General features: G+C 44.9%; 1 protein-coding gene across 4 annotated transcripts; it reads right to left on the bottom strand.

Annotated features, from left to right (window-relative positions):
- Positions 1 to 1107: 1107 nt before the first annotated feature.
- Positions 1108 to 27235, bottom strand: LOC109880610 (histone-lysine N-methyltransferase KMT5B). 4 transcript variants are annotated; one of them, XM_031816043.1, is made up of 10 exons: positions 26837 to 27235; positions 15288 to 15539; positions 13367 to 13514; positions 11837 to 12002; positions 11519 to 11628; positions 10723 to 10889; positions 9759 to 9778; positions 6428 to 6564; positions 5919 to 6124; positions 1108 to 5664 (listed from the first exon to the last, which is right to left on the bottom strand). In XM_031816043.1, exons 2-10 carry the CDS (start codon positions 15448 to 15450, stop codon positions 3617 to 3619), a joined length of 3165 nt encoding a protein of 1054 aa, XP_031671903.1. In that variant the 5' UTR covers positions 15451 to 15539; positions 26837 to 27235; the 3' UTR covers positions 1108 to 3616. The 4 variants fall into 4 exon arrangements, with proteins under 4 accessions (XP_031671903.1, XP_031671902.1, XP_031671901.1 ...); XM_031816042.1 differs by lacking the exon at positions 26837 to 27235 and adding an exon at positions 26349 to 26781; XM_031816041.1 differs by lacking the exon at positions 26837 to 27235 and adding an exon at positions 26442 to 26781.
- Between the last annotated feature and the right edge of the window lie 350 nt (positions 27236 to 27585).

Here is a 27585-nt window from a genome sequence, read left to right as displayed (position 1 = left end):
CACATATCACAGTCAGTGTATTAAACTAAGCTAGGCTACCACAGTCAGTGTATTAAACTGAGCTAGGCTAGGCTACCACAGTCATTGTATTAAACTAAGCTAGGCTAGGCTACCACAGTCATTGTAATAAACTAAGCTAGGCTAGGCTACCACAGTCATTGTATTAAACTAAGCTAGGCTAGGCTACCACAGTCATTGTATTAAACTAAGCTAGGCTACCAGTCATTGTATTAAACTAAGCTAGGCTAGGCTACCACATATCACAGTCATTGTATTAAACTAAGCTAGGCTAGGCTACCACAGTCAGTGTATTAAACTAAGCTAGGCTACCACATATCACAGTCAGTGTATTAAACTAAGCTAGGCTACCACAGTCAGTGTATTAAACTAAGCTAGGCTAGGCTACCACATATCACAGTCAGTGTATTAAACTAAGCTAGGCTAGGCTAGGCTACCACAGTCATTGTATTAAACTAAGCTAGGCTGAGTTCCAGCTAAGACATGGTCAGTTCCAGGAGGTGGTGCTCGGCCTGTTTTTAGTTGATACATTAGTCATGTAAAACCTGTCAGGGGCTGTGAAATGGGCTGTTGTTATGATATAGGTCAAACCAGACTAACATCCCCACTCACTACATAGAAAACAACTTCCTGCTTAACCGCTGTATCCAGGCAACAGAGCCTAGTGAAAAATACATTCGTCCCAAGACTTAAAAAAAAAGAAAAGCTCTTTTAAAAAGACCTCGATCATGAATGCCAGGGGTACTCCGTACAACTTAAGACGGTCCACTTCTACAGTTCTACTTAGTGTGTTCATTCTCCCTGGTAATTTGATCATATATATTGATTGGTTGGGAAGTGCATTCACTTGGGGTAGTATTCATTAGTGTACACCATAGGGAAAAACATTTTGCAACTGAAAACACGTTTCTTATTGGACAAATGTTGGTAGATCCCTGCCGTTTGGTTCCTAGTGAATACGAGACCCAGGCTCCACGCTCAGTAGGCTTAAAAGTATGGGAAACATTTCAGATTTAAAAAATATATATATTTAAAAAAAATAAGTTGAATAATTCCTTATTCTAACATGTTTAGAAGCAAGACATTAACCACAGAAAAATTGTTTATTCTCACAAAGAAACTTTATGTTTTCAAGTATTCCAAAACGGTTAAATAAGTACAGGGTGTGTTCACGTTGATTTTTGTGTTCTCCATACTAGACATAAAGCACTGCTCCGGTTTAAAGGTCAGTTTGAAGTGTTTTTCCCCACTAACCCAACGCAACACTAAAAATGTCTTCAAACGATTCACATTTGTCATTTTTTTTGTTTGTTTGTTTGTTGTTATTGAACTTCATCCAATCAGAAATGTCGACAGCTGGCTATTGAACAAAAGATCACACAGTAACACCTGGAACAGTACAGAATGGAGAGTGACTGGCGTCCATACAGGGGGAGGTACACGTATAGCCAGGGTTGTGTTCATTGGGGCACACAACAGAAGAAGGAAAAAAAAAAAAAAAGTGACAATTTCTTCTTGGACAAGTCAAGGAAGCCCCCTCCCATTTCAGTGAAGCCCCTCCCCCTTCTTGTGCCTAAATGAACACAACCCTTGTTTATCACTGTGATTCGCTGCTTGCTGGTGATATGAACAGTACAGGACAACAGAAAGTGGAGTTAACATTCATCTCCAGTTGATCCCTTGATTAAATTTGGCAGTTCAGTACTTCCACACTAAAAAGACTGGTTTCCCAGACAAGGATTAAAGACAAAACAAACAAAAACACTGTCGATGGAGAATCTATTGAACTAGCTTGGTAGTTCGAGGCTAGTCTGAATATGTCTGGGAAACCAGCCCTAAAATAACTCAAATAGAAAGACTATACAGAAAGACTGGGCGGGGGGGGGGGAGAGGAGAAAGTGTTCCCATAGTTACAGTTACCGAGGTACGACCTACAGTTCTTCACCTTCTGATAATATTTTTTTCTAAAAACTAGGCCTTCAACAGATACCCCAAGAGTTGTTTGTAAGGCACCTAAATACTGTTTTGTGAAAATGACTATTTCGTTGGGGATAATATTTCTATGAAGTTGTCATGTGTTCATTATGTATGATTTGGATCTAAGACAAACAACAACAACGAAATACTCTAGTGAGTTTGAACTCGTTTTCCAGAACATGATTCAGTCTTTCTGTAGTAACATGACTTCTGGTCTTCTTCGTGTTACTTCCTGATGGCGTGTTTAAAAACAGCGTACACGCCGTGTATCTATTTAACTGATTAGTGTTTCAAACGTTAAACCTCTTGTGGCTAGACGGTATACAGCGTGTGTTCTACGGAGGGCTAAAGTGTACTTGCACTCGATTGATGAATCAAGGTCACCTAATTAGTAAGGAACTCCCTTCACCTGGTTGTCGCGAGGTCTTAAAGGAACAACCAACAAAAACAGCAGACACTTTGGCCCTCCATGGAATGAGTTTGACACCCCTGGTATACAGCAAAAAAAATTACCGCTGCACGTTGGAGTCGGGTAGAATATTAGCATTTCAGCTAACCACAACCCTTTTTCTAACCTTTAACCTAATTCTCCTAACCTGCTAGGAAGTTAATTCTGTCCGTAGCTGTATACGATCTAGTCAAAACCAAAATCAGAGGCTCCAGAAATCTGAAATTAAGCTTAAAAACGACCAAAATATTGGTCCATTTGTTGGCTTGTCAATGACCCATTTACCCATCATGCTGTAAACAGTACTGTGTGAGCTTTAAAACACATTGGGATATTGCAGCCAGGGTCAACGTTCTCTTAGAGAATAACAAAAACAACACAGCCAGGAGGACAGGAGGAGCAGGGTTGGACTCAATACCATTTCAATTCAGACAAGGAAGCAAACTGAGATTCCAATTCCAATTCGGAATTCCTGTTTGTTTCCGGAATTGGAATGGAGCTCAACCCTGATGAGCAGCTGATAGAACCCACTATGATTCCAGTGTGTTGGTGGGACTGAGTTCATTCATGAGTTGAATGGTTATAGAAAGCTGTCATTATTACTACAACTGAACGGATTGATCCCGATCAGAACATTACTGGACCCATATCCCCATATCATGTTTTTTTTAGACAAAAAACTAAATTAAAAACAAAACAAAAAGTCTGGTTTGCCAACAGAGTTTAGAATTGCGTACTGTGAGACAAAATCTAAAATAAAAAGTTCAATAAGTCTGTCTGTGGGACAGAGGATAGTCACCATAATATCTGTACACCTTCTACAATATTCATGTTCATTCTGAATATTAATCATGACAGAAGTGCATTCACTTTTCATTTATACCAAACATCTTCTTTCTGATTCGCTCTGTTTTTTTTGTGCAACTTTTTAAGTTTTTTAGTTAAATTTTTTTAAATGACTGTACTTCTTTAAACATCATCAACACAACAGTTGATGAGTGAGTCCGGTGTTTTCTGTACATGTAAAAGGTGGAGTGATGGACTGTGTCCCAAAATGGCACCCTATTCCCTACACTAGTGTCCTGCTATTTACAACACATACAAAGTAGTGCACTGCACAGGGAACAGTTTGACATTTGGGACGCAGATATGAACTCCATTCAGAGAGCTTTATCAGGCGTTTAGCCTCAGAGACTGGTCCTCTCTCCTCCGGGATGAGATATCGATGTCTATTGAGTCTTTCCCCACGATGAGACGTAACCGTTTCGCCGGCGGGAGTGGAATGAAATCGTCCTCAAACTCATCGTCAAAGTAGTCATCGTCGTCATCCTCCTCCTCTTCCTCCTCCTCCTCCTCATCATCATCATCAGACGAAGACTCATCTACCACAATGTTTTTTATCCTGTGCCCTCCGTGGTTCCCACCATTCCTGGCTTCCAGGCCGAAGGCCCCGCCACCCAGACCGCAGCCCTCCGTGTCCCCCCTGTTGTCGGTGTGCGTCTGGGCCCGTCCGTCGTCCTCCCTCTTCAGCTGGATCTTCAGCTTGGTGGAGCTGCTGGTGCTGTGGAGCCCGGGAGGCCCAAACCCGTTCAGCTTGGACACGTGGTAGGAGCTGCAGGAACTGCCCTTCTCCCTGTCCTGAGACGGGTCCTTCCTGAACATAATGCTGATCTTGGACGTTGATGAGGAGGAGGATGACGAAGAGGAGTTGACCGGGGGTTGGGCGGTAGGCTGCGGCGTGGTGGTGGTGCTGCTAGCCTGCTGCTGCGTGCTGATTGGCTCGCTGGGCTCGTTGGTCTTGCTGCTGCTGCTGTCTCTGCGCCGGCGGAGCGTCAGTTTGGGGATCCCTCCGCTGTTCTCCAGGATCAGCTGGGCGTCGTAGCGCGTGATCCTCTGTTTCTTCTTCCCTTTGCTCTGCGCTCTGTCCCCCCTGTGGCTCCGGTAACCTCCCTTCCCTTTATGCCGACGTCCTTTCTCCCTCCCCTTGTTCCTGTTCCTGTCCTCCCCCCGCAGGGCCTCCCTCCCCTTGTTCCTGTCCCTGTCCTCCCCCCGCTCCCTCCGGAGGGCCTCCCTCCCCTTGTTCCTGTCTCTGTCCTCCACCCGCTCCCTCCGGAGGGCCTCGCTCCCCCTGTCCTCCCCCCGGAGGGCCTCGTTCCCCCTGTCCTCCCCCCGGAGGGGCTCCCTCCCCTTGTCCCTGTTCCTGTCCTCCCCCCGCTCCCTCCGGAGGGCCTCAGTCCCCCTGTCCTCCCCCCGGAGGGGCTCGCTCCCCCTGTCCTCCCCTCGCTCCCTCCGGAGGGCCTCACTCCCCCTGTCCTCCCTCCGGAGGGCTTCGCTCCCCTTGTAGTCCCAGTGGTGCTCTGGGACAGAGAGGCCCAGCAGCATCTTGTCGCAGTCTGCCGTGTCGGCAGTACTGTGGTGGTGACGGGGTTGTTGGGAGGACGCCACCGGGGCCACCCCTACCGGAGGGAACAGCTCGCCGTACGACGAGTCCTCGCGCTTTATCGTCCGTTCGGGCCGGAGCTGGGTGAGCTGGCTGCGTCTGGTACAGACCCCTCTGCTCGTGTAGCCAGCACCCAGACCCCCGCCCAGCTCCGAGCCCAACCCGTGACCCAGGTACTGCTCCAGGTCAGCAGGCTCCGTTTTAATCTCCACCCCTCCAGGGACGGTGCCGTGGCCCTCCAGGCCCCCAGGCTCCAGTTTAACCCCAGCTGACCCAGCTACAGTGTCCTGGACCTTTACCAGGGTCCTGGTGGACCTGCGAGTCCTGTAAGTGCAAGGCTGGCTCAGGCTGCCCTCGCAGACTGCCGGGGTGTTGTTCTCCTTGGCCGCATGGCGGGTCAGACACCCCCGCTGGCCCAGTGCTGCCTGGACCGGTCCCTGTGCATCCTTCTCCTTCTTCACCGACACGCCCGCCTTACACAGCGACAACGTCCTCGGCTCCCGGAGACCCAGGCGACCAGGCCCGGTGGTACCCAGCACCTCCCCTCGGGCCACCGCCGCTTTGGGCTCCGAACCTCTGCCCCTGCTGCATCTACTGCGCAACCGGACCTTGGAGAGCGAAGGCGTGGCGGGTTTGGATCGGAGTCTCTTTGGTATCCTGCCAGTGTTTCTGTGACTTTGTTTAGAAGGTGAGGTAGAGGTTAGTGCTCTGGAAAGAGACGATCTGCTTGGAGTTCTGGTTCTGCTGAACTTCATATTGGAGGAAGTCCTGTTCCTTCCAGCTGAGGGGGGGGGGGGGGAGAAGAGTGGGAAACTAAACATCAGATCATTTCTAAATTCAATTTAAACGTCATTCTTGAAGTAACTGTTAAAATTGTGGTTCGTTTTACACATTTCAAAAAAAACAAAATCTGCATATTCAGCATAGAGAATTCTAACAATCCAAGGGGAGGGGGATCCACCTAAAACCCCAAACTGAATGAACCCCCCCCAAACCTCAGTCCTAATTTCAACCCTGGTTTCAACCTGTTCTTACGTGTGTGTGTGTTTGGTATGTCCTGAGAGTCTATGTCGGTGTGGGAGCCCACAGAGTGGCTGTCGGAGTTCCTGCTGCCCTCTCCTGCCTCCATCTTCTTCAGCCGGTTCAGACGCTTGTCCGTCTCCCGTAACCCGTACGCGCTGTTGATCACCGGAGCCTCCGCCGGCAGCCCAGCCTTGGATTTGAACGCGCCAGTGAGACGTCTATAAAACAACAACAACAACAAACAAAGGACCAGTAAAGGTCACAACATGTGCCTTGGATAACAGCTTGTTTTCATATTCCTCCAGCCACATGAATAAACACTGCTTATTAAAAAAAAGTGTTTTTATGGGGGGGGGGGGGGGGGGGTTATGGGGGGGGGGGGTTTGTTGTATTTAATTGTGCCATTACGTTGCATTACCTCAAACGATGTACAAAAAAAAGGAGAGATGGGAAAACCAACAGATTTGTGTTGTTAGTAGTTATTCAAATCAATAGAAAATGGACGTCAAGACCATACATACCGTTCACACGTGTAGCATTCACAATATTCGTTGTTCTCCCCGAAGAATCCGTCGCCGTAGTAACAGGAGATCTCCTCTCCCGGTTCGATGTCCCTTAGCACCTTGACACAGGCCGTGTCACGACCCGTCGACACAAACTGGAACACACCAACACACTCATTAAACACCTTCAGCCATCTAGACACACAACTAAAACGGTTAGAGATTCATTTAACACCTTCAACCATCGGTTATTGGGTACCGGTACATTTAACGGCGCTGGGTACCGGTACATTTAACGGCGCTGGGTACCGGTGCATTTAACGGCGCTGGGTACCGGTGCATTTAACGGCGCTGGGTACCGGTGCATTTAACGGCGCTGGGTACCGGTGCATTTAACGGCGCTGGGTACCGGTGCATTTAACGGCGCTGGGTAACGGTGCATTTAACGGTGCTGGGTACCGGTACATTTAACGGTGCTGGGTACATTTAACGGTGCTGGGTACCGGTGCATTTAACGGTGCTGGGTGCCGGTGCATTTAACGGTGCTGGGTACCGGTGCATTTAACGGTGCTGGGTACCGGTACATTTAACGGTGCTGGGTAACGGTGCATTTAACGGTGCTGGGTAACGGTGCATTTAACGGTGCTGGGTAACGGTACATTTAACGGCGCTGGGTACCGGTGCATTTAACGGTGCTGGGTACGGGTCCATTTAACGGTGCTGGGTACCGGTGCATTTAACGGTACATTTAACGGTGCTGGTGCATTTAACGGTGCTGGGTACCGGTGCATTTAACGGTTCTGGGTACCGGTACATTTAACGGTGCTGGGTGCCGGTGCATTTAACGGTGCTGGGTACCGGTCCATTTAACGTTGCTGGGTACCGGTCCATTTAACGTTGCTGGGTACCGGTCCATTTAACGTTGCTGGGTACCGGTCCATTTAACGTTGCTGGGTACCGGTCCATTTAACGTTGCTGGGTACCGGTTGTATTCAGCGCATATGACAAAATACAATTTGATGAATACGATTATATGGAGGGGAAGGACATGATCCTAAAGTCAGCACTCTATAAATATGGACCCTGAGGTAACCTTTAACCACAGGTGGGTAGCAGAATCCAAACACTGAAGGGAACCATTCGATTATATGGAGGGGAAGGACATGATCCTAAAGTCAGCACTCTATAAATATGGACCCTGAGGTAACCTTTAAATCACAGGTGGGTAGCAGAATCCAAACACTGAAGGGAACCATTCGAAGCAAAGGAAAATAATTAAACACTTTTAATGAAGTGAACATTTCCAGTCACATCTTTAAGGTGTGATTTACCGATCTTTTGTTGTCACCAAGAAAGAAAAAAAATGACATTCCAAATAATAATATATTTTATTGTCTGTGTGTGAACCACCCTCTTCCTGCCATCTTAATCAATACACCAAGTGTATTGTGTTAACCTCATTCCGCACCAAGGGTAGCAGCCTATTGTATTGAGCCCTGGGCTTCGTCACTCTCACCAAGGGTAGCAGCCTATTGTATTGAGCCCTGGGCTTTATCACTCTCACCAAGGGTAGTAGCCTATTGTATTGAGCCCTGGGCTTTATCACTCTCACCAAGGGTAGTAGCCTATTGTATTGAGCCCTGGGCTTTATCACTCTCACCAAGGGTAGCAGCCTATTGTATTGAGCCCTGGGCTTCGTCACAATCACCAAGGGTAGCCGCCTATTGTATTGAGCCCTGGGCTTCGTCACTCTCACCAAGGGTAGCCGCCTATTGTATTGAGCCCTTCGTCACTCTCACCAAGGGTAGCCAGCCGCCTATTGTATTGAGCCCTGGGCTTCGTCACACTCACCAAGGGTAGCCGCCTATTGTATTGAGCCCTGGGCTTCGTCACTCTCACCAAGGGTAGCCGCCTATTGTATTGAGCCCTTCGTCACTCTCACCAAGGGTAGCCAGCCGCCTATTGTATTGAGCCCTGGGCTTCGTCACACTCACCAAGGGTAGCCGCCTATTGTATTGAGCCCTGGGCTTCGTCAATCTCACCAAGGGTAGCCGCCTATTGTATTGAGCCCTGGGCTTCGTCACTCTCACCAAGGGTAGCAGCCTATTGTATTGAGCCCTGGGCTTCGTCACTCTCACCAAGGGTAGCCGCCTATTGTATTGAGCCCTGGGCTTCGTCACTCTCACCAATGGTAGCCGCCTATTGTATTGAGCCCTTCGTCACTCTCACCAAGGGTAGCCAGCCGCCTATTGTATTAAGCCCTGGGCTTCGTCACACTCACCAAGGGTAGCAGCCTATTGTATTGAGCCCTGGGCTTCGTCACACTCACCAAGGGTAGCCGCCTATTGTATTGAGCCCTGGGCTTCGTCACTCTCACCAAGGGTAGCAGCCTATTGTATTGAGCCCTGGGCTTCGTCACTCTCACCAAGGGTAGCAGCCTATTGTATTGAGCCCTGGGGGCTTCGTCACAATCACCAAGGGTAGCAGCCTATTGTATTGAGCCCTGGGCTTCGTCACTCTCACCAAGGGTAGCCGCCTATTGTATTGAGCCCTGGGCTTCGTCACTCTCACCAAGGGTAGCCGCCTATTGTATTGAGCCCTGGGGGCTTCGTCACAATCACCAAGGGTAGCAGCCTATTGTATTGAGCCCTGGGCTTTATCACTCTCACCAAGGGTAGCAGCCTATTGTATTGAGCCCTGGGCTTCATCACTCTCACCAAGGGTAGCAGCCTATTGTATTGAGCCCTGGGGGCTTCGTCACAATCACCAAGGGTAGTAGCCTATTGTATTGAGCCCTGGGGGCTTCGTCGCAATCACCAAGGGTAGCAGCCTATTGTATTGAGCCCTGGGCTTCATCACACTCACCAAGGGTAGCAGCCTATTGTATTGAGCTCTGGGCTTCCTCGCAATCACCAAGGGTAGCAGCCTATTGTATTGAGCCCTGGGCTTCGTCACTCTCACCAAGGGTAGCAGCCTATTGTATTGAGCTCTGGGCTTCCTCGCAATCACCAAGGGTAGCAGCCTATTGTATTGAGCCCTGGGCTTCGTCACTCTCACCAAGGGTAGCAGCCTATTGTATTGAGCCCTGGGGGCTTCGTCACACTCACCAAGGGTAGCAGCCTATTGTATTGAGCCCTGGGCTTCGTCACTCTCACCAAGGGTAGCAGCCTATTGTATTGAGCCCTGGGCTTCGTCACTCTCACCAAGGGTAGCAGCCTATTGTATTGAGCCCTGGGCTTCGTCACTCTCACCAAGGGTAGCAGCCTATTGTATTGAGCCCTGGGCTTCGTCACTCTCACCAAGGGTAGCAGCCTATTGTATTGAGCCCTGGGGGCTTCGTCACACTCACCTTGCAATTTGGCCGGCAATCTGAAAAAAACAAAGCAACACACAAGATTAGGATCCTAGTTTCCTCACAGAGAGAGACTGCAGCATAACTTCAATGGTTCTTCTGGAACACTTGACAAAGGACCCGCCCCAAACGGCACCCTAGTACTTATTTAGTGCACTACTTTAGACCAGGGTCCGATATTAAACACCTATTATCTGTTTCCGTTGTTGGAGACGGAGCCAAACATCCATTGTAACTACCCAGAATACATCTGTCCATTGTAACTACCCAGAATACATCTGTCCATTGTAACTACCCAGAATACATCTGTCCATTGTAACTACCCAGAATACATCTGTCCATTGTAACTACCCAGAATACATCTGTCCATTGTAACTACCCAGAATACATCTGTCCATTGTAACTACCCAGAATACATCTGTCCATTGTAACTACCCAGAATACATCTGTCCATTGTAACTACCCAGAATACATCTGTCCATTGTAACTACCCAGAATACATCTGTCCATTGTAACTACCCAGAATACATCTGTCCATTGTAACTACCCAGAATACATCTGTCCATTGTAACTACCCAGAATACATCTGTCCATTGTAACTACCCAGAATACATCTGTCCATTGTAACTACCCAGAATACATCTGTCCATTGTAACTACCCAGAATACATCTGTCCATTGTAACTACCCAGAATACATCTGTCCATTGTAACTACCCAGAATACATCTGTCCATTGTAACTACCCAGAATACATCTGTCCATTGTAACTACCCAGAATACATCTGTCCATTGTAACTACCCAGAATACATCTATCGGTAAACTCTATTTGGGAGTGCTGGCTGTATTTTTTTCCATGTAAGTCGGTTTACTTGTTATATGTTGATTCATTTACAAATGTGGTGTATTAATTTATTAATCCAATGACAACCTGTACTGTGTTGGCAGTGGAGACTGTCGTACCGTGGTTGATGAAGGCTGCAGGCCCCAGCCACAGCTGAGCACAGTTCTTGCGTGTCGAGTACATGACACTGAAGTCATTCTCCCCGTGACGCAGCAGCATGTTCTCCTCGCTCTCCGACAGCTCGGCGATGCAGCCCACCAAGTACTCGATCTTATCGTTCCTTTTCCTGAAGTACAAGAGAAAGAAAGAAAGAAAGAGAGAAATAAAGGAAGAAAGAGAAAGAAAGAGAGAAAGAAGTCGATCCAAATAAGGGACGTGATCAATACGACACAGAAAATCAAGGACTAAAGAGCATAGTGATTTTAGTGGTTTGAAAGAAGATCGGTCCATTTCAATGACGATGATGTCAGAACAGTGGGGAGTGTAGGTCGGTCCATTTCAATGACGATGATGTCAGAACAGTGGGGAGTGTAGGTCGGTCCATTTCAATGACGATGATGTCAGAACAGCAGGACGTGTGTAGGTCGGTCCATTTCAATGATGAAGATGATGTCAGAACAGTGGGGAGTGTAGGTCGGTCCATTTCAATGACGACGATGATGTCAGAACAGCAGGAAGTGTGAAGGTCGGTCTATTTCAATAACGACGATGATGTCAGAACAGCAGGAAGTGTGAAGATCGGTCTATTTCAATAACGACGATGATGACAGAACAGCAGGAAGTGTGAAGGTCGCTCCATTTCAATGACGACGATGTCAGAACAACAGGAAGTGTGACGGTCGGTCCATTTAAATGACGACGATGATGTCAGAACAACAGGAAGTGTGAAGAAGAAGAAAACCCAGCGTTCCTCACCATTCCTTTGTGGCCACGATCTTGGCTCCGTTCTGCTCCGAGGAGTAGCGGTTACACGGGAGAATCTCAAACCCACTGTCAGCCGCAAACATCCTCAGATACACAAACACCTGGAACAAAATGGAAAACAAACAAACAAACAAACAAACAAGTTACAAGGAAAAGAAGGGACTGGATCTTGTGGATAACCAACCTAATAAAAGATATGTTGTTAGATCAGTTGATTGGTGCAGACTCTACTTATCTTATTATTATTATTTGAACCTTTGTGACCTGGCATAGAGTGTCATGTGTGACTCTGTGGTGTTGTAATCTCACGTGCTGTTTGAAGAGCTTCTCCTGGGCTTTAGACTTGTGTAGGAAGTGGTGTCTGGACCAGTCTCCAGAGGTGAGTGCTCTGAAAGCCTTCTCCAGGTTGTCGTGCTTCTTGAACCGCTCGATAATCTCCTTCAGCTCTTCCTGTCTTCCCTTGATTGGTCGAAACCTGTCACGACATCACAGGTGTCGTCGATAACAACCAAACATTCCGGTTTCCGAATACCATTCATATTATCTAGCAACAACTTCTAGAAGGAAGACTATAAAGTGAATAAGAGACAACATTTCACATACAAAAACATTTCCTGATCATTCTATAGTGCTCATTGTGAGTAACGGCAATTGATTCGATATCTGTACTGCTTTTCCAGACAGTAGCACTCTGACAGAGATGAGAGAGGAGGTCCAGACAGTAGCACTCTGACAGAGATGAGAGAGGAGGTCCAGACCTGGCTCAGTGATGAGAGAGGAGGTCCAGACTTGGCTCAGTGATGAGAGAGGAGGTCTAAACCTGGCTCAGTGATGAGAGAGGAGGTCTAAACCTGGCTCAGTGATGAGAGAGGAGGTCCAGGCCTGGCTCAGTGATGAGAGAGGAGGTCCAGGCCTGGCTCAGTGATGAGAGAGGAAGAAAGAGGAGGTCTAGACCTGGCTCAGTGGTGAGAGAGGAGGAAAGAGGAAGTCCAGAACTGTCTCAGTGATGAGAGAGGAAGAAAGAGGAGGTCTAGACCTGCCTCAGTGATGAGAGAGGAAGAAAGAGGAGGTCTAGACCTGCCTCAGTGATGAGAGAGGAAGAAAGAGGAGGTCTAGACCTGGGTCCATATTCGCAGTGTCCCCGAGTGCTGATCTAGAATCAGTTTGGCCTTTTAAATCCTATTGAATAAGAGGGGGAACCTGATCCTAGACCAGCACTCCTACTTTGAGATGCTTTGTAACTACAGTTCGAGATATAGACAGATTGCCTGGCAACACCACACAAATGATACAGAGATCTTCTGGGGACTTTTTAAAACGCACATTCTACTTAAAAAAAACACATGAAAAATGTAATGATGTCGACACCATCTGGAATCTGTGATACGACCCGCCGCGCTGCGGGGAGACGAGGGAGATTTTGGGAAACTTACCCAGATGAACTCATGGAGAACCATGTTTATGTCTCTGCGTGCAGCTGGAAGGAAGTGGAAGGCTGTTTCAGGAGCAGTTGCTAACTAGTGTTAGCACAATGACTAGAACTCCATAGACATCCAGTCATTGAGCTAACGCTAGCTAGCAACCTTCAAACTGCACACAGACATAAAAATGATATCCATGAGTTTAATTGCCAAAATCTCACACTCTTTAAAATCAGTCTAGAGTTTAGCAAGGGAAGCCCAGGTATTGGATGAGGATAAGGGTCAGAGTCAGGTTTAAGGTTAGGGTTAAGGCCCCAGACTGACCTGGTGTTCATCTTGTGTGTCTGGAAGCCCAGGTATTGGATGAGGATGAGGGTCAGAGTCAGGTTTAAGGTTAGGGTTAAGGCCCCAGACTGACCTGGTGTTCATCTTGTGTGTCTGGAAGCCCAGATAAGGGTCGAGGATGAGGCTGGTGGTGAGGTCATCGTGCTCACACAGCTCCTTGGCGGTCATCCCAGAGGACGGGATACAGCGTCGCTCCGCCTCCAGGCTGGCCGCACTGAACCCTGGGAAAAACATGAGAGTAAATGAGTATGGTGAAGTTACCCCTAAGACCAGCGGTTCCCAACCTTTCCCATTCCGGGGGAACACACAAATCAATATTTAAAAGCTCGAGGACACCATACTCGGAACCATTTTAACATGTCTTGGCGGTCATATTATGATTAACTATTTGCATTGTGAAGAGTAATGTAATATTGATTATAATACGATTAATACTCCCAACTGTAATACATTTTGTAAATAACAATAAAAAAACATTTTTTGTAAAAATAAATAAATTTAAATTGTTCATCAAATTATTATTATGATTTATAAATGTTTTCTTCCGACAAAATGAATAACAATTGGGAGTATAAAATCATAAGCAATGTTACATTACTTTTCACAATGAAAATTAATATCAATAATAAACAATAATATGTCTTTAATTTGTTATATTCACTGCAAAAATTGACAACATTTGACCGCCGATATATTTTGTTAACTAAGCTTAACTTCTTGTTAATCCTGCCGCTTGTGTCAGATTTCAAAAAGGCTTTACGGCGAAAGCAAACCATCTGAGGACAGCTCCCCGCATACAAAAGCATGAAAAACATATTTCAATCAGGCAGGTGCGCCACGAAAGTAAGAAATAGCGATATAATAAATGATGATCTTCTTCTGTTGGCACTCCAAAAGGTCCCAGATACATCACAAATGGTCCTTTTGTTCGATAATGTCCTTCTTTATATGCATAAAAACTCAGTTTAGCTGGCGCGTTTCAGTCAATAATCCACCCAGTTTCCCTCCATCAAAATGAATCCCAAACGTTACTAATAAACTTTTCCAAACAAGTCAAACAACGTTTATAATCAAACCTTAGGTACCCTAATACGTCAATAAACAATACAAATTGGAGAAAAATACCAAAGAACGCGCTCTCTTCCACGTGCTTGGAAACACTACAGCCAAAATGGGAGCCACCTAGAAAAACTACAATTTCTGTCTCATTTTTCCAAAAACCAGCATGAAACTCTTTCTAAAGACTGCAGTTCCTAGGGCTTCCACTAGATGTCAACAATCTGGGAGGATTTTGCCTTATAATTAAAGTGACATCCATTGAAAACAGTGGTAGGCTGAATTTTTTTGGGGGGGGGGATGGTTTGTCCTCAGGGTTTCGCCTGCCATATCAGTTCTGTTGTACTCACAGACATCATTTTAACAGTTTTAGAAACTTTAGAGTGTTTTCTATCCAAATCTACCAATTATATGCATATCCTAGCCTCTGGGCCTGAGTAACAGGCAGTTTACTTTGAGCACGCTTTTCATCCGGACGTGAAAATACTGCCCCCTACCCAAGAGAGGTTAAAATGGTTCCGTGAATGGTGGAGCTTTTGACAGTGATTTGGTGTTCCCCGGGAACGGAAAAAGGTTGGGAACTGCTCCCAAGACGCTAATCTCGTTGCATTTTCCCCACTATTAGTTAAGGTTAGGATAAGTGGGTCATTCCATAGCGAAACATTTTGCAACAGAAAGCTAAAAACCTGTGCTGTTATTGGACAGTATCAAGTACACAGTAGGCCTACGGCTCCGTTTCAAAATGTTGTGTCCTAACTGAACTAGGCCCAGGGTCATTCACGAGGAAACAAACTGAAGCCAACGGACTGAAAATGGGACAGGATTACCTGAACGTGTCCAATAAGAAACCTCTTTGTTTTTTGCTGCAAAATGTTTTGATACGGTGTACACTTATGAACATGACCCACATATGATATATTCCCAGTCCCAGTACTCACGGCGGCTACATCTCCTGCTGCCAGTCCCTGGTCGGAGAGAGCTCCTCTGTGGGTGTAGCTGCTGCTGGGAGCGGGTCTGGCTCTGGCTCACGGGCTGCTGCTCACTGGTGGAGTACCTGCTGCCATTCAACACCATGCTCTTGGATTGGCCCAGCCACTTCATACCCACAAGCCCCCTGGTCCAGTTGCATTGAGTCTCTTGAGTTGAGGGAGCACTCAGAGTGGGGAAGACTGGAAGCTAGGGGCTGTCACCTGGGGTGGGAAGAGGAATGGATGAAGGCCCGGGTTAGAGACCACACACACACCATCTCATTACATCATCCAGTCATACTGAAGACATGGTCTCCACCCTGAAGAGATGGGTGTGGGCCCGATCAAAGTGCCTGCGTACCCATATTTTCAGTCCATGCCAGCCCTAGCATTTTGGGGCCCCTACGAGAAATTGTTGTCCCCCCCCCACCTTGCGAGCAAATCACTTTAGCCCCCCCCCCCCCTCCCCCACCAGACAGCAGAGAAAAAAATGTTTTAGAATTAATTTCCTGCCATTCTACACATTTTGCCATGGGGCGAAGAGAAGATTTAGCAATTTTATAACTTCATGCAATTATACTGGTTTTGCCAGGTGAAACCTGATTATTTCCAGAATGATCCGTTTCGATAACCGAGACACCAGACCAGCTTGTAAGTGTATACGGAGAAGCCAGATGGAGGAGCCCCTGAGAAGAACCAAGGGATGCGGGCTGTCCTTGACGAGACACAGGGACTGGACGTTTAACATGTTTTACCTTGCCACAAAGTAGCCTAGGCAAAATCCGACCATATCAAAGGAGGCAATTATTTTTTTGAAAGACTTCCATATGCCATTGAAACCAGTAGTCTATTGTTTTCTAAAAGACATCTACCATTGAAACCAGTAGTCTATTGTTTTCTAAAAGACATCTACCATTGAAACCAGTAGTCTATTGTTTTCTAAAAGACATCTACCATTGAAACCAGTAGTCTATTGTTTTCTAAAAGACATCTACCATTGAAACCAGTAGTCTATTGTTTTCTAAAAGACATCTACCATTGAAACCAGTAGTCTATTGTTTTCTAAAAGACATCTACCATTGAAACCAGTAGTCTATTGTTTTATACAGACATATACCATTGAAACCAGTAGACTCTTTCTCTCAGGTTCTGTTGGTTTTCAACATTCTCTCATTGTCTGGTAGCCAGATGCCCATTCACCCATACCTTACTGCACTAATAATGTTAACAAATAATAGTTGATCAACATTTGAAGCTAAAACATTCTGATCGTTTTATTTTTATGTAGCCTAGTCCTACTGGTTGTATGAATTTGTGATCTACCATCCCAGAGTCTGGTTGGGCCATTTCTTTCTGGACAATAGAATAGAGCAACGTTTCTACAATGGGGAGATGGTAGATTGACATAGCTTTCCCTAGGAGTCTTTCTTATAGACACACCGCCTAAGTAAATTGAATTAAATTGCCAAAATCACATAGCCTAATTAGCCTACTCCTGTCTGTACAGAACTAAATCAAATCATTCATATAAGCTACTAGAGCATGATTTGGCCACAGAGGGTCATTAGCTTCCCCTAGCCGTAATGAATATATTTTAAATCACATTGCCTACAGTTGGAAGGAAAGGCAGCCCGCTTGGTAGATACCCTAATAGATGATTGAGTTGTGACAGTCAGTGTAAAGTAAAAGACAGCCCAGCCAGACATATCGCAATATTTATGAATTCAATGTTGGGAAAACCTAGTTTGGAAAGCAAAATGGCTACTGTTTTAAAAGAGAAGAAAATTAAAAGACGAACCTATCGTTTAGTTCTAAGCTTAATAGATAGGAACAACAGTAGGCCTACAGCCCATCTCCCAAGCACCAGTGGAGAGCATCGGCCATATCCCCGGGTGAGTGCTCACTGAGCATTATTCACTATTCATCACTGTTGGGTCGGTGCCATTAAAAACATCGTTTTTAATATATATATAAAATTCATTTTATTGCACACATATGCAGTAAACATTTTGGGATTACATAATGAAAAGTTGGCCAGCAGAATTACGCAGCATTGACACGTTAGTCCCCTCCTGTACTTCCTGTTCACCCCAGGACTGCGTCGCCAGGCACGACTCCAAAAACACCATCATCAAGTTCTCTGACGACACGACGGTGTTAGGCCCTACGGTATACGTACCTCGCCTACCCTACGGTATACGGGTACGTACCCCGCCTACCCTGCGGTATACGGGTACGTACCTCACCTACCCTGCGGTATACGGGTACGTACCTCGCCTACCCTACGGTATACGGGTACGTACCTCGCCTACCCTACGGTATACGGGTACGTACCTCGCGTACCCTACGGTATACGGGTATGTACCTCATCTACCTACATTATATAGGTATGCACGTCAGCTTTGACATCTATTTTGCACATCAGCGTTAAACTAGACATCGGGACGATTACAGCCTTATTCTAAAATACATTTTAAAATTGTAATTCCCTCATCAATCTACACACAATAGAGTAGAAAGCAAATACAGGTTTTTAGAAATGTCAAATTGATATAGATATATATATATATAAAGTGAAATATTACATTTAAAAAATTTATTTTTTATTTCACCTTTATTTAACCAGGTAGGCTAGTTGAGAACACCTTTATTTAACCAGGTAGGCTAGTTGAGAACACCTTTATTTAACCAGGTAGGCTAGTTGAGAACACCTTTATTTAACCAGGTAGGCTAGTTGAGAACAAGTTCTCATTTGCAACTGCGACCTGGCCAAGATAAAGCGTAGCAATTCGACACAGACAACAACACAGAGTTACACATGGAATAAACAAAACATATAGTAAATAATACAGTAGAACAAAACAAAACAAAAAGTCTATATACAGTGAGTGCAAATGAGGTAAGTTAAGGAAATAAATAGGCCATGGTGGCGAAGTAATTACAATATAGCAATTAAACACTGGAATGGTAGATCGGCAGAAGATGAATGTGCAGGTAGAGATACCGGGGTGCAAAGGAGCAAAATAAATAAATACCAGTATGGGGATGAGGTAGGTAGATAGATGGGCTGTTTACAGATGGGCTATGTACAGGTGCAGTGATCTGTAAGCTGCTCTGACAGCTGGTGCTTAAAGATAGTGAGGGAGATGTGAGTCTCCAGATTTTTGCAATTTGTTCCAGTCATGGGCAGCAGAGAACTGGAAGGAAAGACAACCAAAGGAGGAATTGGCTTTGGGGTTGACCAGTGAGATATACCTGGTGGAGCGCGTGCTACGAGTTTGCAGCGCGTGCCAGAAGTATACAGAATGGTGTCGTCTGCGTAGAGGTGGATCAGAGAATCACCAGCAGCAAGAGCAACATCATTGATGTATACCGAAAAGAGAGTCGGCCCAAGAATTGAACCCTGTGGCACACCCATAGAGAATGTCAGAGGTCAGGCCCTCCGATTTGACACACTGAACTCTATCAGAGAAGAGTACGTACATACATTTACATAAGTATTCAGACCCTTTACTCAGTACTTTGATGAAGCACCTTCTGACAGAGCTTGAGAGAATCTGCAGAGGTTGTATGGGGAGCGTTGCTGCACAGCTATTTTCAGGTCTCTCCAGAAATGTTTGATCGGGTTGATTGTTCTTTTTGGAAGGTTCTCCCATATTCACAGAGGAACTCTGGAGCTCTGTCAGAATGACCATCAGGTTCTTGGTCACCTCCCTGACCACGGTCCTTCTCTCCCGATTGTTCAGTTTGGCCGGGCGTCTTGGTGGTTCTAAACTTTTCCCATTCAGAATGATGGAGGCCACTTTGTTCTTGGGGACCTTCAATGCTGCAGATATGTTTTGGTACCCTTCCCCAGATCTGTGCCTGAACAAAATCCTGTCTCTGAGCTCTACAGACAATTCCTTCGACCTCATGGCTTGGTTTTTGCTCTGACATGCACTGTCAACTGTGGGACCTTTTATATAGACAGGTGTGTATCTTTCCAAATCATGTCCAATCAATTGAATGTACCACAGGTGGACTCCAATCAAGTTGTAGGATGCACGTGAGTGGTGTGACATCATCAACATGGGCCGACTGCACGGCGACACAAATGTACCACATAGAGTTGGATAGGTGGTGCTGCCTATGCTGGATAGAGGGTGATGCCTATGCTGGATAGAGGTTGATGTACATCAACATGGGCCGACTGCCCGGCGACACAAATTAACCACATAGAGTTGGATAGGTGGTGCTGCCTATGCTGGATAGAGGGTGATGCCTATGCTGGATAGCGGGTGATGCCTATTTTGGATAGAGGGTGATGCCTATGCTGGATAGAGGTATAGAGGATCCACCGGAGCTCAATTGAGTCTCATAGCAAAAGGTTTGAATATTTATGCAAATAAGGCTTCTGTTTTTGTTTGAATACATTTGCTAAAATTTCTTTTTTTTTTTTTAAACAGTTTTCGCTTGGTCATTATGGTGTATTGTGTGTACACCGAGGGAACATTTTATTTTAAATGTTATTTAATCCATTTTAGAATAAAGACTGTAACGTAACAAAATGTGGAAAAAGGGGGTCTGAATACTTTCCAAATGAAGTCTAAATAAAAAAGCCAATATGTAAAAAAAAGTGTAGGTGATCTGCATATTGGCTACAAGCCTCATGTCCAAAGAGATGCAGACATGAGGGCGGTGCCAGAAAATGAGGGCGGTGCCAGAAAATGAGGGCAGTCCCAGAAAATGAGGGCGGTGCCAGAAAATGAGGGCGGTGCCAGAAAATGAGGGCGGTGCCAGAAAATGAGGGCGGTGCCAGAAAATGAGGGCGGTGCCAGAAAGTGCAGTTAATCTTTAATGAGACTTTTAATGACATAAATATAGGCATGTTAGACAAATATAATGAAGGATAATTACCGTTAACGTCTTTCGGATGGGACGTTAAACAGGTGTCCGTCCTGGCTCTGTGGTTACTAAGGAACCCATGGCACTTATAAAGAGTAGGGGAGTTAACCCTGGTGTCCTGACTCTGTGGTTACTAAGGAACCCATGGCACTTATAAAGAATAGGGGTGTAAACCCTGGTGTCCAGGGGCAGAACGACAGATTTTCACCTCGTCAGCTCGGGGGATCCCAATCATGCAACCTTACAGTTAACTAGTCCAACGCAATAACGACCTGCCTCTCTCTCGTTGCACTCCACAAGGAGACTGCCCGTTACACGAATGCAGTAAACCAAGGTAAGTTGCTAGCTAGCATTAAAATGATCATATAAAAAACAATCAATAATAATCACTAGTTAAGTAGACATGTTTGATGATTTTACTAGATATTATCTAGCGTGTCCTGCGTTGCATATAATCTGACTGAGCATACAAGTATCTGAGTATCTGACTGAGCGGTGGTAGGCAGAAGCAGGCGCGTAAACATTCATTCAAACAGCACATTCGTGCATTTTGCCAGCAGCTCATCGTTGTGCGTCAAGCATTGCGCTGTTTATGACTTCAAGCCTGTCAACTCCCGAGATAAGGCTGGTGTAACCGAAGTGAAATGGCTAGCTAGTTAGCGCAGGCTAATAGCGTTTCAAACGTCACTCGCTCTGAGCCTTCTAGTAGTTGTTCCCCTTGCTCTGCATGGGTAACGCTGCTTCGATGGTGGCTGTTGTCGTTGTGTTGCTGGTTCGAGCCCAGGGAGGAGCGAGGAGAGGGACGGAAGCTATACTGTTACACTGGCAATACTAAAGTGCCTATAAGAACTAGAGGTCGACCGATTATGATTTTTCAACGCTGATATCGATTAAGCTGTACCGATTATTGGAGGACCAAAAAAGACGATACCGATTAATCTGCTGATTTTTATTAATTTAGTTGTAAAAATGACAATTACAACAATACTGAATTAACTTATTTTAACTAAATATAATACATCAATACAATCAATTTAGCCTCAAGTAAATAATGAAACATGTTCAATTTGGTTTAAATTGTGCAAAAACAAAGTGTTGGAGAAAAAGTAGAAGTGCAATATGTGCCATGTAAGAAAGCTAACATTTCAGTTCCTTGCTCAGAACATGAGAACATATGAAAGCTGGTGGTTCCTTTTAACATGAGACTTCAATGTTCCCAGGTAAGACGTTTTAGGTTGTAGTTATTATAGGAATTATAGGACTATTTCCCTCTATTTGTGCACTTCACAAAATGAATGGCATCATGAGGGAGGAGAATTATGTGGATATATTGAAGCAACATCTCAAGACATCAGTCAGCTTGGTCGCAAATGGGTCTTCCAAATGGACAATGACCCTAAGCATACTTCCAAAGTTGTGGCAAAATGGCTTAATTAAGGACAACAAAGTCAAGGTATTGGAGTGGCCATCACAAAGCCCTGACCTCAATCCTATAGAAAATTTGTGGGCAGAACTGAACTGGCCAAAATTCACCCAACTTATTGTGGGAAGCTTTTGGAAGGCTACCCGAAACATTTGACCCAAGTTAAACTATTTTAAGGCAACACTACCAAATACTAATTGAGTGTATGTAAACATTTGACCCACTGGGAATGTGATGAAATAAATAAAAAGCTGAAATAAAATCACTACTATTATTCTGACATTTCACATTCTTAAAATAAAAGTGGTGATCCTAACGGACCTAAGACAGGTTATTTTTACTATGATTAAAATGTCAGGAATTGTTAAAAACAGAGTTTAAATGTATTTGCCTAAAAGGTGTATGTAAACATCCAGCTGTACATACCCCAACCTGAAGACATGGATTACAGGCAACATCCGCACTGAGCTAAAAGCTAGAGCTGCCGCTTTCAAGGAGCGCGACTCTAACCCGGAAGCTTATAAGAAATCCCGCTATGCCCTCCGATGAACCATCAAACAGGCAAAGTGTCAGTACAGGACTAAGATCGAATCGTACTACACCGGCTCTGAAGCTCGTCGGATGTGGCAGGGCTTGCAAACCATTACAGAATACAAAAGGGAAGCACATCCGAGAGCTGCCCAGTGAAACGAGCTTACCAGACGAGCTAAACTACTTCTATGCTCGCTTCGAGGCAAATAACATTGAAACATTCATGAGAGCACCAGCTGTTCCGGAAGACTGTGATTATGCTCTCCGCAGTCTATGTGAGTAAGAACGTTAAACAGGTCAAAATTCACAAGGCCAGACGGAATTACCAGGACGTGTACGGCGAACATGCGCTGGCCAACTGGCAAGTGTCTTCACTGACCTTTTCAACCTCTCCCTGTCCGAGTCTGTAATACCAACATGTTTTAAGCAGACCACCATAGTCCCTGTGCCCAAGACCACTCAAGTAACCTGCCTAAATGACTACCTACATCTGTAGCCATGAAGTGCTTTGAAAGGCTGGTCATGGATCACATCACGACCATTATCACAGAAACCCTAGGCCCACTCCAATTTGCATATTGCCCTAACAGATCCACAGATGATGTAATCTCTATTGCACTCCACACTGCCCTTTCCCACCTGGACAAAAGGAACACCTGTATGAGAATGCTATTCATTGACTGCAGCTCAGTATTCAACACTATAGTGCCCTCAAAGCTCATCAATAAGCTAAGGACCCTGGGACTAAACACCTCCCTCTGCCACTGGATCCTGGACTTCCTGATGGCCCGCCCCCAGGTGATAAGGGTAGGTAACAACACATCCACCACACTGATCCTCAACACGGGGACCCCTCAGGGGTGCATGCTCAGTCCCCTCATGTACTCCTTGTTCAGTCATGCTTGCACGGCCAGGCATGACTCCAACACCATCATCAAGTTTGCCGATGACACAACAGTGGTAGGCCTGATCACCAACAACGACGAGACAGCCTATAGGGAGGAGGTCAGAGACCTGACCGCGTGGTCAGTGGAGCAGGTTGAGAGCTTCAAGTTCCTTGGTGTCCACATCAACAAGCTAACATGGTCCAAACACACCAAGACAGCCGTGAAGAGGGCACGACAAAACCTATTCCCCCCTTTGGAGACTGAAGAGATTTGGCATGGGTCCTCAGATCCTTAAAAGGTTCTACGGCTGTACCATTGAGAGCATCCTGCCTGGTTGCATCACAGCCTGGTATGGCAACTGTTCGGCCTCCGACCGCAAGGCACTACAGAGGGTAGTGCGTACGGCCCAGTACATCACTGGGGCCAAGCTTCCTTCCATCCAGGACCTCTATACCAGGAAGGTCCTAAAAATGGTCAAAGACTCCAGCCACCCAAGTCATAGACTGATCTCTCTACTACCGCACGGCAAGTGGTAACGGAGCGTCAAGTCCAGGTCCAAGAGGCTTCTACACAGCTTCTATCCCAAAGCCATAAGACTCCTAAACATCCATTTTTTTCAGTTATGAACATATTATTATTTTCAATGACGGTCTAGGAACCATCTTCAGGGGCAGAACATTTTTTACCTTGTCAGCTTGGGGATTCTATCTGGCAACCTTTCGCTTACTAGTCCAACGCTCTAACCACTAGGCTACCTGCCGACCAATGGACATTAGACTGGTAGAAATCTGTCCTTTGGTCTGATGATTCCAAATTAGATTTTTTGGTTCTAACCGCTGTGTCCTTGTGAGACGCAGAGTAGGTGAATGCATGATCTCTGCATGTGTGGTTCCCACTGTGAAGCATGGAGGTGGTGGTGTGATGGTATGGGGCTGCTTTGCTGTGACACTATTGATGATTTATTTAGAATTCAAGGTACACTTCACCAGCATGGCTACTACCGCATTCTGAAGAAACATGCCATCCCATCTGGTTTGCGCTTAGTGGGACTATCATTTGTTTTTCAACAGGACAATGACCCAACACACCTCCAGGCTGTGTAAGGGCTATTTTACCAAGAAGGAGAGTGATGGTGTGCCGCATCAGATGACCTGGCCTCCACAATCACCTGACCTCAACCCATTTGAGATGGTTTGGGATGAGATGGACCACAGAGTGAAGGAAAAGCAGCCAACAAGTGCTCAGTATATGTGGGAACTCCTTCAAGACAGTTGGAAAAGTATTCCAGGTTAAGCTGGTTGGCACAATTCCAAGAACGTGCAAAGTTGTCATCAAGGCAAAGGGTGGCTACTTTGAAGAATCTCAAATATATTTTGATTTGTTCAACACTTTTTTGGTGACTACATTATTCCATTTGTTATTTCATAGTTGATGTCTTCACTATTATTCTACAATGTAGAAAATAGTTTAAATAAAGAAAACCTTGAATGAGAAGGTGTCCAAACCTTTGGCTGGTACTGTATATCTTATTGTCCCAAGGAAGACAGGATGGCCTCAATTTCTAGCCCTGGAGGGTATTATTTTAGAAAAAGACCAAAACTATTTAGGTGTAATTGTAACGTTGCAATATTTCACAGGCTACTGAGGGTGGTGCACCAACCTCCAGGCAAGCTTTAAAGGGGCCGTGTTGTATTTTGAGACAGGCCTACATTGTCTGATGCTCTATGGGAAGATAGATAGTAATGCATTTGATTTGTGTTAGACCTTTTTTATGTGTGTGGGGGGGGGGGGGGGGGGCTTGAGTTTTTGAACAAGTAAAAACATTTTTTTTTTAAAGATATTTCCTTCCTGCTAAAAACGTTAAACCCTGATATCTTTCTATAATTCTTCAATTTTTCTCTCTGTATTGTTGGGAAGGTCAGTAAGTAAGCATTTCACTGTTAGTCTACACCTGTTGTATTTACAAAGCATGTGACAAATAAAAAAGTTATTTATAGTTTAACTCTCAACAGTAAATTGAGACTCAGACTGAGTCCCCCCCCCCCAAAAAAAAATCTATATAATAATCTCAAATATAAATGGTGTAGAATCTTCTGATTTAGATTATATCTGCAGCGCCACTTAGTGGTCGAATGAGGGAAGCCGCTTTGGCCGACTCAAATTTGGTACGTTTGTATGAGACGTGCGTGATGATGTCTTATTTGGCAGCCAGATACACACGTAATAATACAATATTGATCGGAAGTCAAACTAATGGGCAATAGAAGCCATGCATTTATTTTATGGAACAATGGATTTGGTAACACTTCTTTAGCTAACTACACCCTTGAACACTAGCAAGTGAAATACGCCCCGGCGTAACGTCAGTACAAGCTAACAACAACACAAGAGGTTGTACTGACAGGGCCTCGTCAAAAACCAGCTGGCAAATTAGTGCAACACCTCATTCTGAGGGGTATATCAATGTCAGAAACGTTACCACATCATGTGCGAGTTAACGTTCGCTAGTTAGTTGACTGTTTTGAGAAAAGTGTTCAACGAGGAACCCGGAAGGACACCACTGATACATGTTTGCCAACTTTCCATTTCAAACAGAGGCCTGATGATAGCCAACTCGCCGTTAATGTAGTCTATTTGCATGTCAGAGGGTGGACATTACACAATATTTAGCGATGTTACATAGCTATGTAGGTTGGCCCGGCATTAGCTTAACAAATTACGGATGGCTTGAAAACTTGAAAGCGACGACCATTTACAGAAAGTTGACATACACATCTCACTCACCGGCACTGACAATATTCGTTTCAATGCCTTGGTGTTAACAGGGTTTAGTAATGTTAGTTAGCTAACATTAATCAATAACAGTAAAGTAAAACACCCGTGTTAAGTAGCTAAAGCAAATCATCTGTATAGCTAGCTAATTATCTACCAGTTAAGATAGGTACCGAAACAATCTAGCTAGTGATTTTCAACACAAAAGTCGAGCGTAAATACACCTCTAATATACAAACAATGTACGATAAACAGGTAGCTAAACGTTAACTATCTGTTTTTGAAAAGCAAACTAGACAAAACACTCGCCCAGGCCCAATAACCGAGGTTAGCTAGCCAGCTAGCATCGCTAACGCTAGTTCAGGAAAACTGACTAGCTTGTCCATATCTCGTTTGTTTTCTTTATTACTAGGTAACTTACTATCATGGCTGAGTTTGGATGTTTAATAGCACTCTAGTTATCTACATTATCTGACAAATGTTACAGTAACTAGCTGGCTACAAAACGGCACAGTTGTTAGCGAGGTAACTTACGTTCTTAAAACATTTTTCCACCCATAGAAAAGTGTCAGGGACGTCTTGCAACGACCATTCACCGATTGAACAAATAACGTAAAAAATACTCACTAAATATTTATTCCAAGATGAGCAGGAACATTAGACAATCCTTCAACAACAACAAAAAAAATAATCCAGAATTGGTACGACCCTGTAATCGGAAAAAAATATCGTCGGAAACAAAACATTTCAGAAATTAAGATTAAAATTCAAGATGGCGGCTATAGCACAGGGAGCGAGGAGAAAGGCGAAGCACTGCCATCCAGAAGAAATAGACCCGAGGAATACTCCAACCATTCGGCATCAATTATGTCCAATAGTTTAAGATTAAACATAATATAATTGTCAAAACGACTTTAATATAAGTTAACTGATGATTTCGAGAAATAAAAACACTATTAATTCCTGACTTTGTAAAAAAATAAATATCGGATGTACACAAAAGTAGTGCTGCATAAACAAACCTCTAAAGCGCTTCCTAAGAATCCAACGACAGCTGATAGGATCTACGCTCTTCTGCAGTCACACTCCGATAGAAAGCAAGTGAAGAGCAGAAAATATCGTGCAATAAGTCTATCTGCATAAAGATGGCATGTGAGCACAAAGGACTATTCTATACGGCAATACTACATTGACTCTCACCACTACTCTTTTTTTTTCCCCAAGTACAATTTAACCAGTTGTTCAGAAACCGGGTTCCCGGTCGACCTATCTGTGGCACAAGTTGATGTGCGGTAGCTATGGTTCTAAGGTACTTGTAGTTAAATCCATACACGACAGCAAACGATAACCACTAGGCACAGTAGCCTAGTGGTTAGAGCATTGGACTAGTAACCGAAAGGTTACTAGGTTCAAATCCCCGAGCTGACAAGGTACAAAATCTGTCGTTCTGCCCTTGAACAGGCAGTTAACCCACTGTTCCAAGGCTGTCATTGAAAATAAGAATTTGTTCTTAACTGACTTGCCTCGTAAAATAAAGGTAAAAAAAATGTTCAAAGCATAATATTCTTAATCATACTAAACATAAACAAGCTTCAAGACTTTCTCTCACACACACAGCTGGGCCGATTTGGCTACAATGGGTGAATTTCCCTGTCCTGATGGACTTGCAAGACATTCTGCACCACATTTTCAAACGAAGCAAGATATTTCAGGGTTGTTGTCGTCCTTTCTTATTTGACAGTGTAGATCAGTGCCCAAACCTATGTAATTC

The sequence above is a fragment of the Oncorhynchus kisutch genome, unplaced genomic scaffold (assembly GCF_002021735.2).
Source record: "Oncorhynchus kisutch isolate 150728-3 unplaced genomic scaffold, Okis_V2 scaffold735, whole genome shotgun sequence".
NCBI lineage: Eukaryota > Metazoa > Chordata > Actinopteri > Salmoniformes > Salmonidae > Oncorhynchus > Oncorhynchus kisutch.
The sequence above is the reverse complement of the archived record's forward strand: the minus strand, read 5'-3'. Positions and strand labels throughout refer to the sequence as shown.

Bases quoted from the DNA above. Each gene is read 5' to 3' on its own strand.
- LOC109880610 (XM_031816043.1), bottom strand. From the start codon at position 15,450: ATGAAGTGGCTGGGCCAATCCAAGAGCATGGTGTTGAATGGCAGCAGG. The intron at 13,515-15,287 runs GTGAGTACTGGG...TGTTTTTCCCAG, and splicing joins CAGCAGGAGATGTAGCCGCC to GGTTCAGTGCGGCCAGCCTG. The intron at 10,890-11,518 runs GTGAGGAACGCT...CTTGTACTTCAG, and splicing joins ATCGTGGCCACAAAGGAATG to GAAAAGGAACGATAAGATCG.